Source organism: Ciconia boyciana, chromosome 24, assembly GCF_034638445.1.
Source record: "Ciconia boyciana chromosome 24, ASM3463844v1, whole genome shotgun sequence".
Lineage (NCBI taxonomy): Eukaryota > Metazoa > Chordata > Aves > Ciconiiformes > Ciconiidae > Ciconia > Ciconia boyciana.
In genome coordinates, this window is record NC_132957.1 from 5,049,756 (window position 1) to 5,067,082 (window position 17,327).

At 42.7% G+C, this 17,327-nt stretch overlaps 1 protein-coding gene across 6 annotated transcripts in view; it reads left to right on the forward strand.

Moving 5' to 3' along the window:
• GATAD2A (GATA zinc finger domain containing 2A) overlaps positions 1-13,740 on the forward strand; it is a 64,663-nt gene extending 50,923 nt beyond the window's left edge. For 5 of the 6 annotated variants that reach the window (XM_072845692.1, XM_072845694.1, XM_072845691.1 and 2 more), the window contains 8 exons: positions 2,623-2,752; positions 3,326-3,457; positions 7,191-7,322; positions 8,489-8,677; positions 9,539-9,818; positions 10,387-10,676; positions 11,535-11,721; positions 12,645-13,740. In XM_072845692.1, coding sequence (XP_072701793.1) covers positions 2,623-2,752; positions 3,326-3,457; positions 7,191-7,322; positions 8,489-8,677; positions 9,539-9,818; positions 10,387-10,676; positions 11,535-11,721; positions 12,645-12,775 — 1,471 coding nt within the window. In that variant the 3' untranslated portion in view covers positions 12,776-13,740. The remainder of the gene's footprint in view (positions 1-2,622; positions 2,753-3,325; positions 3,458-7,190; positions 7,323-8,488; positions 8,678-9,538; positions 9,819-10,386; positions 10,677-11,534; positions 11,722-12,644) is intronic. The other variant, XM_072845696.1, reaches the window with a different exon arrangement.
• The last annotated feature ends 3,587 nt before the right edge of the window (positions 13,741-17,327 follow it).

Here is a 17,327-nt window from a genome sequence, read left to right on the forward strand (position 1 = left end):
TGGAGACCCCGGGGGGTGGCAGGGACCCCCGGGCACGGCCGCTCCATTTTCTCTGCTGGCACCTGAGCCCGACCTCACCTCACAAAATGAAGGCCGGGCAGCACCGGCTGGGACCGGCTGTTGCCATGGTTTTCGCCGTGGCAGGTCACGTGCCCGTCGTGTCATGTGACCTGGCAGTGGCCCCGCTCGGTGCAGGAGGGGAGAGCCCCGGTGCCGCCATCTGAAGCGGGTTCAGACGCTGCCGCCTCGGCCGGACAAAAGCTGGCTGGAGCACGGCGGTGGCAGCTCCGGCATGGCCCCGTTGGCAGCTCCCGGGTTCCGCCAACCTCCCTGCGGAGGACAACCCGACGGCAGCCGGGCTGCTCTCACCGCTGCTTGGAGAGAGGGCGAAGCGTCGGCGATGGTAGAGTGATCGGCTGTAGCCAAATAAAATCCTTCACATCACCTCGTATTTGTGGATGCGTTCGGGTTGTAACGTGTTGACCCCGTAGCTCTTTGCAGCTTCCCGCCCCGCAGATGTGCGGGCTGGTTCAAGGGTGGAGCTGGGAGAAGAGCCCCTGTGTTTCAGGAGTGGGCTGGTTCAGGTTCCCAACGCTGGCTGCTCAAATTCCCACATTTATGTCATTCTCGGCTTTTTAGGTAACTTAACTGTCCATGCTTTTCATGAGGGATTTAACCTCAAACTTTGAGGAGGAGCGGCCAGCGCTTGGCTCCCGTTGAGTCTCAGTCCTTCGTGCGGAGCTGCTCCAGCTCTCACCTGAAAAGGGCTCAGCAGTGACGAGCTCAACATGTCGGTGCGTTCCCTGCACGCCTGCCATTCACCGCTGTTGGGAGAAGTTTCCCGAGCCAGTTAGAGCTTGGCCCGACCCAGTTACTTCCCCGCTAAGAGCGACCTGAGCCAGTTTGGTGCATTCAGATACAGGAAAAAGCTGGAAATACTTCACCTGTGCCACTGTTAATTTTGAAATAACCTCAGAGTTTAAATGACTCCAGTTTACTGGCTTGCTGTGCCCTCTAGAGGACACTCCACTTTTTTCTTTATTTTTTCCACTAACGTGGAAATTGTATTTTAAAAGCTGTTTTTTGCAGTATCCAAAATACCGTTTGACCTGCCCCGAGTGTTTACTGAAGGTGTGTGTTTCGTAAAGCTTACCGGGGTACACAGCTTTTCAGTGCTGTTATTCAGTGTGAATATCCTTTGCATCACTAAATAAGATAATAAGGATTAATTTCTGTTAATCATTGAATGCTTAATAAATGTGGCCTGTCAGTTAAGTCTAGAAATTTTTGTTTAGTCTAAGAAGTAGTTGCCTGATACTTAAAAGTACAAAGCTCATATGCCACATCTCTTGTTTGTAGATAGTACAAGCCACACTTACATATTTGCTTCATCTTGCTTGATACAAATTCTTTATGCATTTTGTCTAATGCATAACTGTAAACCAGAAGGTTCTCACTGTAAACTTTATTGCTTCTGGCTTTGGGTTACAAGAAAAACAAAACTGTTACTTGTGTTATGTTCTCCTAAAATTCTTGCTGTCAGCCCTTTCTCAAGCACTGTCATTGTTTCCTGGGCCGTGCAGAAGACTTTGCTGTCCCGTTCCTGCGAAGCTTCTGCTAAACCTCTCAGCAATCACATGCCACAAACCTTGCTTTGAAATACTTGTGCTTTGTAGTTTGAAATCCCAAATCTGGTACCAAAGGTGATCTGACAGTTACCAGCTTGTGCAGCAGAGGAGAGGCACTGGCGTCTGTTGTCACATCACGTCATCTCTGTCCCTTTTGGTTCACGTAGTTTAAGATTCTGTTCTCGTATGATAATTGTAGGCGATGGAGCTGAGAGGTGACTTATTGTCAGGAATTCAGGTGGAAGGTGCAGCCATCACTCAAGATGCTGTGCATTAAAGCCAACTAAAGAGTTAAAATCAATATAAGTCTGGCCGTGTTTCAGTGGTTTTCGATGAAATTGCGTGGATGTGTCTGTGTTGAGGCTGTTACAGGTTTCCACTGTTAGTAGCGGAAAAGAATTTAGTAGTGTTGGTGTAGAAAGAAAATAATGCCATAAAGTACTGAAACTTAAGTAAGTGAATTGGTGTGAATTGTTTGTGTTGGGTTTCCTTCAGATTCAGTAACTTGGGTGGGGAAAAGTCACAACTTAGAAATATTTGTATTAGGAAAGGAAAAAGAAGAGGGGGGTATGGTTTTGCCTTTCAGCAGCAAGTGACCTGTTTGTCCCTGGATTGGGGTGGGATGTGGTCTTCCCCTGGTACAAGCAGAGCCCTGGAGAGCCTCTGTGTCTTCCAAGGGGGGTGAAGTGGCTGATGGAAAAAGCCACTGTGGCTTTTTGGAAAAAGTGGCTGATGGAAAAAGCCTTCAGATTTGAAGGAAGTCACCATTCCTACGTGTGGTGGCTGCATCTTGCCTCGTGGCGCACTTTTGTACTGGGAAGCTTAATAACCACAAGGAGAATAGAAATTGATTGAACTCATCCATGTTTATTCAGAATTGAGAAAGTCAGGATTAACCTAGCAGGAGGTTGTAAATAATGTTACTTTGCAGCAGGAAATAGTTGTTTGCTTGTTTTTATTAACTCATTCTCTGTATTTTTCTTCTGATTTGCAGTGAAATAAAGAGAGAAAAGAGAGTCCCCTCACCAGATGTTATAGTGTTATCTGACAATGAACCTTCTAGCCCTAGAATGAATGGTTTAACAAAAATAGCATTAAAAGAGACCAACACGGAGGCACTCATGGTGAGTCGTCTTGTCTTGACACACTTTTAAGTTGTGCCATCTAGAAAGAAGAAAACACACCACTTGTTCCCACAGAGGCACCTGCCGTCATGGGGTCAGGTGGATACGTGGTTTTATGAAGATGGATTTGCAAGCGGGGAATCTTGAAGCTGTTAAAAGCTGATGTCAGGGTTTTGGTGTTTGGTTCGGTTTGTTTTTGTTTTTTTTTTTTTCAAGCCCTTACCTCCTTGACTTTTATATGCTTTGAAAGTGCACTTTTTTCAGAATTGGCTTTTTAGTGGACACAATGTCCCTTATTCAGCATGGCATAACACAGATGTGTTGTCTGACTCTTCATTTGACTTTGTTTCCTTGTTTTGCTAGTGAAAAATATCTTAAAAACTTTTTTTTTGCCTTTGAGTTCTTTCTCCGTGCACACTTTGTGTCCATATATTGCAGGCATGTTGGTGATATTAAGACATACATGACAATTATAATGCTGTAAGTTCTTGTTGTAACTTGTACAGTGTCTATCTCTTTCCCTCTCTCCCCTCCCTGTTTTCCCATCTTCTATTGCCTTACCTGGCCCTGCAGAAAAGCAGTCCAGAGGAGCGTGAGAGAATGATTAAACAACTAAAAGAAGAGTTACGGTTAGAAGAAGCAAAGCTTGTTTTATTGAAAAAGTTACGGCAAAGTCAAATCCAGAAGGAGACCACTACTCAGAAGGTATTTATTTTCCTACAGATACTTACCATCTTGTCTTTTGAAAAAATTTAAATAACTGTGGCGGTTGCCATAACCTATGGAACATAAGGTAGCTTTCAAATAAAGCATATCTCACTTTTCATAAAATTTTAATGAAAGGTTATAGTGGTTTATCCTGTTAACAGTTCCTTTTTGTGGAATTCGGTTTTTTGTCTTGCCAAGACCAAACAACAAGACAGTTTATCCTATCAACCGTATTCAAAAGCCGAAGACATTTTTGTTAAAACTCAGATGCATTTATGAATGTAATATACTTTCAATTATTAAACACTCCATCCACTCCTTAATGCCGCGTAGAGATTGCTGAAATACATTTGGAGGAGGTTCTTGCACATGACGAATGTGCTGACAGGGGGAGTTAAAGCGTTTGAACCCCAGGCTCTGGGAGCTGGCGGCCGAGGGCTGCGTTTTGTGCTGCGTGGCAGAAGCCCAGGTCTGGATTCCAGGTCTTACCAGGTGAAGTAAGTCTGCGGTTAGCTGCACGCTTTCATCATCCAAAAATCCAGGCGGCCCCTGGAAGGAACGGTTCAGCCCTCCCACCCTGAACTGCCTTCCCTTCCTCCTCTTTTCTCCCCACCCCTCATCTCACACAACCACGTGCAATTTCCAGAGTGCTGGGAGGAGAACTGTTTTCATCAGAAACTTAACCCAGAGAAAAAGTCTACCTTTTTGTCAGAGCGGTTGCCCGGTCTGCTCGCTACATGTGCCGTTCATGCTGGCACTGAAGGGTAGAGGTGGAGGGTGGAGGGAGAAGAGCAGAGGAGGCTGGGGGGCGAGGGGGCGTGCGAACACCCCACGCGCTGCTATCAAGGCACAGGCTAAATTTCAAGTATCTGCAACAATGGCAACTAAACGATTTTATCTTACAGCGTGTGATGCTGACTTGATGGATTTTGTGATGGGGGCGATGTGTAGATTTAAGTGCACTTGACGGTGCAGATGGATGTTAATACAGCTCTCCTGGCTGGTTTTGGTTGTTTTATTGGTGTCTTTCTCCTGGACTTTTGAGTGCTTCAGTAGATGGGATTAAAACTAATGCAAGTACCTGCATCGCTCAACTTGCTGCTGAATGCTGAGCAATGAGCTCTGGATGTTTGAACTAAACTAGGGTGGAATGGCATATCCTAAACTTCTTAATATCAGAAGTCTTTTTCCTAAACTTTTTTTCACTTTGCATTATGCTTGAACCTAGTTAGTTGAGACTAGTAGTAATGGTGGGTAAGACTGAAGTGGGCTCTAAGCTGAGACTGCTAGAATAGATTTCCACGTTGCTCTGCTTTTGGTGTATAGACTCTTTTATTTTCCTGGTATAATCTTATCTATACTTACTTAATAATTTCTTCATTTAAATATGCATGTTGAGATGCTTGGAGGAAGAAAGGGATGGGGGAGGGGGAAAACCACAGTCTTTGAAGATTCTCTTACTGAGGCGCAAGGAGGTAAACGCTTTTATTCCCTTAGCTTCTGTAATTCTGCTTACAGCCTTACACTCGTCTGCTTTCTTTCTGGTTTTTCCTCTTCCAGCCTGCTGGTTCCTCTGGGAGTGCTGTGGCCACCCCTCCGCCCTTGGTGCGGGGACCGCAGAGCGTTCCTGCTGGCAAGCCGTCCCTCCAGGTCAGTGGGGTGGGCCAGGCTGCCAGGTTTAGGGCATGGAGCAGAGAAGAAGGTGCACAGTACAGGAAGGACAGTCCCATCACATTAATGGCTTGGAGCCAGGTGGAATTTTTTTTTTTAACTCCCGAAACCCCACTATAAGCTTTTTAAGAACGACTGGGGTGGGAGATAAAAGGAGGATGTCACACAGGGATAACTCTCATAAACTTATTTTTCAGTGGCTGATCATCCTGATCCACTCTGCTGATAAATACATCATCCATACTGGTACTAACGACCTTTGGCAAAAGAGAATGCCATGGAGTTATGTCATAGAAATACTGTGGCAGCCTGTTGCCGTACCCTCAAGAGACTTAATTGTGCCCTCAGTATGATTAACTGTAAGAGCTGAGTGAATCATCTGATTTTCTCTTTTGGCTTGGTGGCTGAATGGCACATGATGGTAGGAAAGATCTTGGTCAGACTAAATTAAATGAAATGTTGGAAAGCCTTGGGGAAGAAAAAAAAAAGCAGAGGCAATTGACATCTGTCAACCTAATCTTCCTTTTGAGTGTCTAGTATCTTGTTTCACTTTAAAACATTTTTTAAATTTAAAACACTTCTGGTTATTTACCTTGGGCTAATTCAAAACAAGTTTCAAAACTGCTTCAGCACAAAATGCTTTCACTTGGAAAATGGCAACTCTTCATTTCAAAATCCCCTAGAATGCTATACTCGAGGGGAAGGGGTAAATTTGCTATCCATTTAGGAAACATTCACAAAACCTAAAGCAATCTGTCAGTTGGAGTAATCTCTTCCTTGAGGCAAGTTGCCTTCACTGAAGACAGCACTTTCAGAGGAACTGGACCACAAGTTAAATCTTCAGCGATCAGACAGCGAAACTTTGGTTGGACAGAGCAGAGAGCTGGGAGCTAAGAATCCAGAATTGAAGTTACTCTGTCTAACTTGCAGTGTTTGGGCAAATTAACCTAACCTCCATCTGCTTTTGCTTGACTGTAAAAACTACTAATTCCTGTGTGTAGGAGTTGAGTTAACATTTGGTCTTCAGTTGAAAGGCATAACAGAAGTGTTTAAAACTTCCCACCTGCCTAAATATGTACGTGTTGTGTACACATGGTAACTCATGAAAGTGGGAGCTTCAGTGTTTTTAGAAGTCTTCATTCACAGATGATGGTCAGTTTGGGGCTTGAGTGAGGGAAGTGGCAAGATGTGTAAGGCCACACGAGTGGGATGGAGAGGTTTGTTGTTCTTGAGCAGTGAGTGCTTCTCCAGCTCGATTGCGTAGTGTTAGTGGTCTGCAGGCATGTAAGTGATGCATGAAACCATATCACCTTTTATACCGGCATGAGGAACTTTGAGGATGTAATGCAGTCTGCAGCCCAAAAAGCATGGGCAGCAATTTTTCAAATTTCTTTAGCCTGACTCCTTTTCTTTTTCATTTTTTCTAAAGCTTTCCCCTTTTCCTGTCTCTTTTTTTTCCTTCCCACATACATGCATGTGCCCAGTCTGCTCACCTCCCTGGGTTCCTGCATCTCCAACTTCTGCCTGCCCTATGCTTCTCCTTGAAGACAGCAGTTTGTGTTTCCCTGTGTTCTTACTCCCCCCAAAATACACTTTTTTTCTTTCTTTTTTTTTTTTTTTTTTGGACACTAACTTCACTGAAGCCAGCCTGGCCATCTCTTGTCCTTCAGTATTTCCATTGGCTCAAGACAGATACTGCATCCATCACATCAGCCAGAGAGGAGAGCTGCTCTCGTGTAGCCCCTGTTCTCGTACTCGGGTTGTGGCGTGCCTCTTTGATGTGTCTCAGTACAGCAGTTCTTGAGTTATTGAATGTCAGCGGTGGGAGGGCAGATGAAAATGTTGTTCAGGACTGCTCTTTACCTTTTAAATCCTGTGCAGGATGAGAGAAAACAATCCCTGAGCGTGTAGCCAGACTGCCATCGCGTCCTTACCTGTGTCTGTATTGCTGCGTAAGATTTCAGATACTGCTTTATCGGCACGCTAAGCAGCAGAAGAGAGCATGCGTATAAATAGACCAGAACAAAACAATGCGAGTAAACTATTTTTTGTTTTGCAGACCTCTTCTACACGTATACCAGGCACTGTTATTCCTCCTCCCTTGGTCCGTGGAGGGCAGCAGACTTCTTCAAAATTGGGAACTCAGCAAAACACACAGATAGTAATGCCACCTCTTGTCAGAGGAGCACAGGTAAGTATTTACCTTGTGGTAGATCCGCTCTGTTTTTCCTTAATGCATCTTAACTATTTTCTTAGTCATCTTTCTGCTTGTCTGGAAGGAACGTATGAAGTTCTTGCTGGGATTTCTTATTGTGGCTAGATGTATTGCTACTGAAAGATCCTGGATCGTGTTCCAGTTTTGCGTATTGTGCTATCCCATAACACTTCCAGTGAAGCATGAGACAATCCTGTGGTGATGCAGGATACTGTCTTACCTGCACAGCTGCTTCCCTTAGCTGTGCCAAAGCAGTTTGTTTGCCTTTCTTATGAAAGTTAATTTACAGGCTTCCAGCTTCACCCGCTTTTTAGGAGAGCGGCAGCAGAGGAAATGAAATGCAATCCCTCGTTCTTCCATTTTTCCCCCTCATTATTATTTCTGTCATATCAATTTCACCTTTTCAAATGCTAAAACTCACTTTTTTTTTTTCCCTCATTGTGTCTGTCTTGCGATTGAGTAAGAGCTGCTGAAATGAGATAGTCGACTGGAAGTCTGAAAGTGCTGCTTTGCAGGGTCTTTATCACCTCTAATAGAAAATAGTGGTGTCACTAAAGGAGTAGGAAAGCAATGTTCAATTTGATACGGTCTTGTAAAATTATGACTTCCGTGGGATACCAGGAAAAAAAAAAATTTCCTTGTTAAATGAGGATTTATTTTGCAGTGAAAGGTCTGCTTTTATCTGTTGCATAGCCAGCATTGAGGAGGAAGGTAGAGATTTGGTATTTCGTTTTTTGTCTTCTGATTATGGAGGAAAAACTCATTCTGAGAAATAGCTTTCCTAATGCCTTTAAAATGAAACGAGCTCAACAACTATACATTTTGAAAGAAATTTGACTTGGAAACTTAGGGAGGTTTTTTTGTTTTGTTTTGTTTTTTATTATTATTATTATTTGGCACATTACAGTTTTGGCCGTAATGTGATGGCCTCACATACGTTTTTCACGTTACATTCTACTTGTTTCATTTTGACAGAGGGAAAGGGAAAAACATCACATTTGGACATGGATGTTAATTATCACGCTTTCTTTGCGTTCCCTGCCTTGCCTCATTTCCACTGTCTCATGTCATCCCATTTGACTTCCACCACTTACTTCCCCGCTATCTAATCCTCCCCATCGTTCATGGCACCATTGCATCAGCCCATTTCTGTGTCTTCCCAGCAAATCCACAACATCCGACAGCACTCCAGCACGGGGCCGCCTCCGCTGCTGCTGGCACCGCGGGCATCGGTCCCCAGCGTACAAATTCAGGGACAGCGAATTATCCAGCAGGGTCTGATCCGCGTCGCCAACGTCCCCAACACCAGCCTGCTTGTCAATATCCCGCAGGTGAGTTCCATAAGATACTTTCTGCCAAACGTAACGTTCATCTCAGAGGAACAGATAAATAGTTTTAATTACTGATTGTCTGATTACTGTGTCTAATTGGTGTGGCCTGCCGTCATCTAACTGATGTGGTTGCTTATCACTACAACTGTCCTGCTCCTTGTTCTTCCCATGCAGTCCCTTTCTCTGTTCACATTCACCTCCTGTGCACAGGAATGAAGAAAAACAGTACAGAGTATTGGGAAGAAATACATATTTCAGTGAACTGAATTTTGTGCCTCATTTCAGATTTGGTATTTCAATATGAAGCTGTCGATTAGAATTTTCTCCCCCCCCACCCCCACCCCCCCCCTTAAGAAGCGTAAATGAGTGTTCTGGTAAACAGAGCTCAAAATGGGTTAGTGCTCCTGTTTGACACACCGAGAGATACTGAAGCAGCAACTTAACATCGACCACTGATACTGGCATACAAGTGCTGTAGATAAAGAAAACAATTTAAAGTCAGTGCTTTGACAAAATCATAAGGAAAAGGACTCCTTTTTGGTTTTTTTTCTTCAGAATTTCTAAAACTGCCTTATAAAAATGATCAGTAAAGAACAATAAAGTTCTTTAGAGCGTTAGATGACAGGTACAGTGTTGCAATGAACGTATGTATTGTGGTCTGTTTGGTCACCTACAAAAATAAGATTTAGAGGCAGGCGGTTTGCTCTAGTCCCAAGCAGCCAGCCTTCACCGCACACAAACAGCCCCGCGCAGTGTCAGAGCCAAGGCTGGTTCCCTCCCTCTCGATGGAGACGAGCGCGTGTCTCGAAAGCACCGAACCATCTGGCACTTGTCACTAAGCTGTGTCGTGTTTCCTCCCAGGCTTCACCAACTTCAATCAAAGGTACAACCGTGACATCCGCTCAGGCTAATGCTACTACGACCAGCGCCGCTTCCATCGTCAACTCCAACGACTCGCCGGCCAGCCGGCAAGCCGCCGCCAAGCTCGCCTTGCGGAAGCAGCTGGAGAAGACGCTGTTGGAGATCCCTCCTCCTAAGCCGCCTGCACCAGAGATGAACTTCCTGCCAAGTGCAGCTAATAACGAATTCATTTACTTAGTCGGGTTGGAAGAAGTTGTGCAGAATTTGCTGGAAACTCAAGGTGAGGTAGCGTTAAAAATGGTTCTCTTCTCACCTTTGAGGAACTTTCCCATCTGGATTTTTATCTCAATAGCAGGCAGTAAGGAGTTTCAGGCTTTGCAGGATTAAATTGTCGTACTCTCGTCGAATCTAGGATTCACTTCCTTTAATAATTTTTCAAGTGTTTTATTAATATTTTTTTTAATCTAAAAAAAACTCTAAAAAAAAAAAATCTAAGAAAAGAAAGTTAGGATTTCTCACAGGCTAGACACTGATTGTAAAGATTTCTCTAAAATGCATCCAGTTCTCCCCAGAGCTGTTGACTTCCTATCAGCCACTTGTTTGTCCATCACCACTAAATTCTCTAACCAGTATCTAAAGAAGTATCTGCTGGATACCTATGCACACACTCATGGAAGTAAAAGAGTTTAAAGATTTAGTAATGTGAAAGGCTTCAGACAGAGGGGAGTTAAAGGTGGAGGGATTGCTTTGGGGTTTTTTTTATGCTGGAATATTCTTGAGGTTTCTCAAGTATTATTCATTCATAGAAGCCACAGATGGAGCTGAGATAAGTTGGTTGTGTTCTCCAGGTAAAGTTTCGGTTGCTGTATCATCTCGCGAGCCCTATATGTGTGCTCAGTGTAAGACTGACTTCACCTGCCGTTGGAGGGAGGAGAAGAACGGAACCATTATGTGTGAAACCTGCATGACATCAAATCAGAAAAAGGCCTTGAAAGCTGAGCACACTAACCGACTGAAGGCTGCCTTCGTAAAAGCACTGCAGCAAGAGCAGGAGATTGAGCAGAGGATACTGCAACAGACTGCGTCTCCTGTACAGACCAAGTCAGACCCTATAGTGCAGCACCACTCGCTCAAGCAGGTAAGGCTCCGTCCACCAGAAGCCAGATCTTGGTGACGATGGGACAAGGGTCCCATGGCTCCAAGCACAAGTGTTTGGTATGCAGCCATGAAATTGGTGCATGAACTCGCTTTATTTAAGCTCCACGGTGTGTGTGTTTGAATGTAAGCTTAAAACCGGGCTGGTTAAAGTGGTTTTTTGTTAGGTGGGGACCTGATACTCTAATTATCTTCGGAAGAGCAGAAGAGAGTGGTGCTTTTCTGTAAAGTCACTGTAATTATCCAGGGTGTTTAACTCATATCCTGCAAAGTCTGTTCCTGAATTTTTTTAGGATGTACCAAATGGAAAAAGGTGCTCTGGTGCCAAATACACAAGAGTAAATTGACCCAAGATAGAAAAAAAAAAAATTGGCTTGAGCCAGGAACACATAATGTTGCTTGTGAAGTTTTAAGGTGATGGTAGCAACCGTCCATGATAGGGACAGGATCTTGCACACCTTGTAGAACCACCTTTCAATGGGAGGAAGACAGGAGCTGCTTAAGTGCTGCTTTGAGTTGGAATTATCAAGGTACTGGTTATTTAGGACAGCGAAGTGGAGTGCTGCCTGTGTGTGGAGGTGCTTACACAGCACATTTTTTTGCTGCTTTGCAGTTGATTATAATTCCTCATCCTTACAGGTGCTTTCAGAGGTAGAAAGCTGATTCTTATTTTGTTGTAGAGATGTCTTGGAAGTTTTCAGCCCTGAAACTATAGGAATGCATTCCAGACTTGGCAGAAGAAGCCAAGAAAGGAGAGAGGGGCAGTAAAGATTCGTCAAGGCTGTTGTACTTGAGAGACAGAGAACTGCTATGCCTGTCTTACCGTTTGCTCTCTCACCAGACTTCTAGCCAGATGTCTCGAGGTCCTCCTGGAGCTCCGCGAGGAGTGTTGCATGCATTTAGCCAGTCACCCAAGTTGCAGAATGCATCGTCTGCAGCAGCACTTGGGAGTAGGCCAGGTAAGCATGCTGAGAGACCTGTCAGCAAGGGCAGCGCTGCCGCCTGGAAGAAGACTCCCATCAATACAGGTAGATTTTTCTCTAAAGTTTCTTTTCTTTGTACTTACTAGCTGCACTCTGTCCAACAATCATAGTTCTTTGGGTAAGGATGCTTTCTCTTTGACACTTCCTGCATGAAAGCCCGATGGTACCGAGGCTTTGCTCTTAGTGGTGGTGTTGGCACTTGCTTTTGGTGTGGTTTATGCTCATCAAAAGGGGCAATCGGGTGGTGGTACCAAATAAAAACTACTGCTTTACACATTTATAAAGAGACTAAACAGATGTAACGTCATCGTTGAGTCTGTACTGCGCCGCAGGAATTTGTCATTCTGTTCTGGGAGTTTAACTCAGTCGTTTAATTTTGACTGGTGTTTTCTGTTTGCTGAAAGCAACATACAGTAAATAGATGTGTTTGCTCTAGGTAAGGCTACAGTGCACACTCCCAGCGTTCCTCAGGATTTGAAATAACTAAAGCTGTTGCTTCGAACAAATGGAAATTATAAATTCTAATCCAGTCTTTTTTTATATATAAGAATCTGACTTGAAGAGTCCTTTGTGTTCTTAAGTGATAATTAGGATCTCCAGGAAGGAAACACTCTAGCGACTAGCTCTTTTGAGATCTACTTTCTTGCCCAGTATTGAATGGATTTCTTTTGATTTTTTTCATTCCTGACAGCTTAATTTATCATTTAAAACATGATTTCATTGCAGAGAGCTCTAGCCTGCTCAGATCTTCATTTCTGGTACAAAATCTTGCTCCTATGTGTTCGGATGATTTTGGAAGCTTTCATCTTCTGAAGGTGTCTGACCTTCGTGGCCAATAGTGCCCTGTGCTTGCTTAGATGATCCGTTTTCATGTGGGTGAAATGAGTAGTGTGTTTTTGCCACTGTTTTGTCTCATGTTTTTATCATACTGTGACACTTGTTCTCTCTTCTCTTTTATATCTCGTCAGGTGGGGCTTTACCTTTTGTTAATCCTAGTTTAGCTGTGCACAAGTCGTCTTCAGCAGTAGACCGCCAGCGTGAATATCTCCTGGATATGATTCCCCCACGGTCCATCCCACAGTCTGCCACGTGGAAATAATGCAGAGAAATGCCTGAGAGGAAGACTTTTCCTGTTTCTGCCATCCTTTTTATACCACATTACAGTGGAATCTGCTTTAATCCCAGCTGGATATGCCCCAGGCTTTATAGGATGCAAGAAGACCACTCCTCATCCCATCGAGTGCTGCTGTCCCTGCTATGAGAAAATGACACCACGTGGGTGGGAAAGACTTAAGCTCATTTGGTTATCAGATTCTTGTGATTGACTGATGATGAAGGCTGTCAGGGAAGGGGAAGAATTCTTTTTTTTTTTTTTTTTGGGCTTTATGTATTTAGTTTGGAAATTTTTTTTGTCACCAGCACAAAAGGAGGACTAAATGACTCTCTGCCTTCGGTTTCTTTATTAATAACTACCCATTCACCAGGAACATGGTGTTTGTTCGCGATCGAGCGTGGATGTCAGTTCAAGGAGAGAGGAATTTCAACCTGATCTTGCAGATGCATTTAGTGAGCCGAGTTCATGTTTGCTTTTCTTCCCTGCCCCTCCTCCAGCCAGGAAGGCAGTTGACAGATTATAATGTTTCCAAATCTTCTGATGATGAGCTAATGATAAATAAGTGCAAACTCAAATTCCAGTTGAGTATGGGTTTTTTTTTTTCCTAAGGGACTGGCTGCCACCAAAACTCGTCTGGTAGGTGGGAACCAGTGCAGGAGTCTCTCACTTTTGTTGGATTCTGTTTTGAATAGACTTCGAACTGTTGCTAGTCTAAAATCTACTTTACTGAATAGACAAACACCTTTGTTCAGTCTTTCTAATTCAGCGAAGAGCAGTTGGGCCTTTCATATTTTCCCAGAGACTTGAAAGTGAAACTGTTTTTTGATTATTTTCTTTTTGGAGGGTTTTTTGTTGTTGTTGTTGTTGTTTTGAGCAATTTTACTCAAAAAAAAAAAAAAAAAAAAAAAAAAAAGGAATTCCAGAAGCTGCACGCAATCAGAAAGGGCGAGTGGAGGGAGCAGAGGACTAGGAGGCTGCCGTCAGGTCGCAGGCTCCTTCCTCTGCCGATACCTGCCGAGAAGCGGCCGTTCCTGGTTCGTGCTGCGGTGGCCCGGTGACTGTGCCAGCACGCGTTGGGCACATTGGGGGCAGGACTGCCTACCTTGATCCCTCTAGAGCTCCGTTCTTCCAGGCATACCAAGCATGCTCCTCTGTCCATCACTTCAGTATTTCATTTTTGATAGAGCTTTAGGTAACCCTGCTTTAAGGACAGGTTTCTACGTGGTTTTAATATATTTTGGGAATTCCACAGGTTAAACCCAAATCCATCAGGTCCAGGTTTTTTTGTTTTGTTTTGTTTTTTCCCCTTCTCATCATCTTCCCTCCTTCTTCCCTGTGCTTCTCCCAAATTAAAGTTGAATTCAAGTGGCAGAAATACATGCCTTACTACTTATGTTGCATATCAGTACTAGAAGTAGTGCTGATAAGAATTATTTGCAAAATTATATATATATATCTATATATCTATATATAAAAGAAAAGGGGGGAGGGGTTACTATTCAGTCTATGCTGAATCTATTTTCTTAGCAGTTGCTGTTAGATCTAACTTTAAACCAATAACTGTAGAGGGTTGTCCCCCTTCAGATCTAACTATTGCATAGTGAAAAAGAAAACTCGTTCATTTTAGCCCCTCTTCTGTTGTGTGAATATCGGTATTTAGATACTTTGAAAACTGTTCAGTAGCATAGAAAACCTAGTTTTGCAAAATGGTATTTGTTGCTGTATAAAGCCCTAGAATTTCAATTTGACTTTGTTTTTTGTTTGTTTTACAAATGTATATTAAGAGCTAAATGGGGATGAGAGGAATTGGTTTGAGTTTTTAATTTTTCTTTTCATTCCAAGATATTTTGGATTGGGAGATGTGGAGAGAGAAATTGAGTGCATTTTATTTTTGCACTTTGAAATATTATGAAAAAGTTTCAGTTCCTTACCTGTGTGCAGGTTTTTTGGGTTTTTTTTTTTCTCTCTTCTGACAAATGCCTGCATTATCTCATCATTGATGCAAATGTCTAGCGCTGTTAAATCACTTGGGAAGAGTGCATTTGTTTAAAAAGAACAAGCAAAACTTCTCTAACTAAAATTCAAATACCTTTTTGGGAAGCCTGGACAACTTCGCAGTTTCTTTCCAGTGTTGGGGTAGGCTTTAGCTTCAGCTGATGCTGGAAAAAAAGGGAATGGAAAGAGGGGCAGACATATTAAACTTGCCTGTTTTAAAAGCTATGTCAAAACCTGTTTGGATACTGCCAGTTCAGTACAGCAGCTTGTAAATTTTAATTTCAGCACAATAGATAGGGGAGACTTAAAATAAGCTTTAAAATAATTGAGAAGACTTATTGTAAGATTTGGAACTGAAAATAAAAAATGAGTCTGCACATACTGTCTTACAAATGTTGCTCCCTCAGCAATGCTGGACTGCAGTCTGTTTTCATTTAACGTAGAATAAAACCCTACAAATAATATCTTACATATTGGGGTAGAATTATTTTGAAGGCTTTGTAAGCGAACAGAAAATACTACATGGATATTAGGCTGTCGGGATTCAAACCAGTTTTGACATCGTTTTTAATCTGTGGTTCTTGGAGTGTTGCAGGTAACGTGGAGGATATATTTATTGCATATGTGTTTCTGCAAAGTTTTAGATAAATGCACCAGGAAAAGACTTAAGTGGTTATACACGTGTTAAATGCCAGAAGAATTGCTTCTTCCTTTGTAGTAAAAACTGCATATTCATTGAGTGATGTTGAACTGGGCTAGTTAAGGTACCAGGCTAGGCTGAGAGAGTTGTTAAAACACTTGCTACGGTCTTTCCAAATCTCCTCCTCCCCATCTGTATGTTCCCCTTCTCGCAGAGAAAAAGAAGGGGAAAAAAAAAAAAAGAAAAAGGAAAAAAAAAGAAAAAGAAAAACCAACAAACAAACAGAAAAGCTCAATTAGATGGAATATTCACGTAATGGTGTTATGCCCTAAAGGTTAAATCGTTTGGGAATTGCGAAGGAGGGGGGATTAGACACGCTTTTAAGAACAAATCTTTGGTTTATTTCTACTGCTGTCATGTTTGGGATTCCTGCCTCCGTAAGGGCTATTAGTTCTGCTGTAGAGCTGTCCGAAAGTCACCTCATCGGCCCTCTCCTGGAAAAAGACCATTTTACTTAAAGCTCCCTCAGAACAAGAGACTGAACGTGCTGCTCGACAGTCTAACCTGTAAGTCGGTATCATTCAGGTGGAGTATCCGGCATCGTGTCCTGTTTCCCCGACCCTCCACTGCTTCGCTGCAAACTGCTGCATGAGCTGGTTTGACATTGCTCAGATGCTGCTTGCTTCCCCCCTCTCCTGGGGAGAGGGTTAGAGCAGCGTTGGTTCTTGCAAGCCATATAACCTTTCTTTGAGACGTTGCGACTACAAGATTTTATAATACAGTAATAATGAAAATGACTATTGTACTTAGATTTTAGCAACTTGTGAAATAAACCCCGGATTTTCATTTGAAACCCGTGTTGCAATTTGGGAGCTGTGTGGTTTTTTGTTTTGTTGTTGTTTTTTTAATTTTATTTTTTTATAACCTAATTTATTATCTGTTTGATTTCTGAGCGTTGGCGAGATTGCAGTCCTTTTGCTCAGAAACGCGACAAGTGGCCTGGTTGAACCTTTATTTTTATAGCGCAGTCAACTTGGACGGCTTTTCCAGTTCGTGTAAAGGGTGACTTTGCTAATTTTTGTATTCTAGGGAATCCTGTAAATGGCATTCCAGCTGTAATAGTGAGGAAGACTCTTGGTTAATCTTAAATTCGAGATAGTTTGGGGTTGGGGTTTTTTTTCTATAGACACTTATCATTGTTTTAGGGAACCGTTCATTTACCTCTGAGTTCTCAGACCTAGTTGTCACATTTTTTTGCTTACTAAGGAAAAAAAGAATTTACCAAAGTACAGTTCAGAATGGAAAATGGGGGACTTGGGCTGCAGAAGTGAGTAGAGCGGAGCAGGCGCAGGCAGGTCTCATCAGAAACCCTATTTGGCTCATTTGTCACTTTCTCCTTTTGGAAGGAGGGGGCACAGAAGGCATTTTTTAAAAATAATAAATATATAAATATATAAATATATATATATAATGCAAAAAGACCTCAAGGAACCGCAGTAGTGTTTGTCTGCTTAAGGCAGAGTTATGCTGTATATTGCATTTAGCGAAATAACTTGCATTGTGCTTTTTTTAAAACAAGAAAAAAAAAAAAAGACTTTATAATCATCTAACAAAGGAGTGTAACAGAGTAACGTTACGCCAGCGCAGGGTATGTTTTTGTCACTCGTATTTATTGTGACTCTAAATCTTTGATAATAAAACAAAAATTTAAAAAAAAAATAAAGTTCCCACTAAAACCTGATAGACAGTTTCCATGGCAGAAGAATCTGAAATCAATAACTGTATATTGTATTGTGAGGGATTTTTAGTATTTGAACGACAATAAACAAATGGACAAACTGCTGGGTCTGCCTCTTATTTCGAGTCTGGGTTTTGAGATGCATCTGGGTTCGCACCACTCGC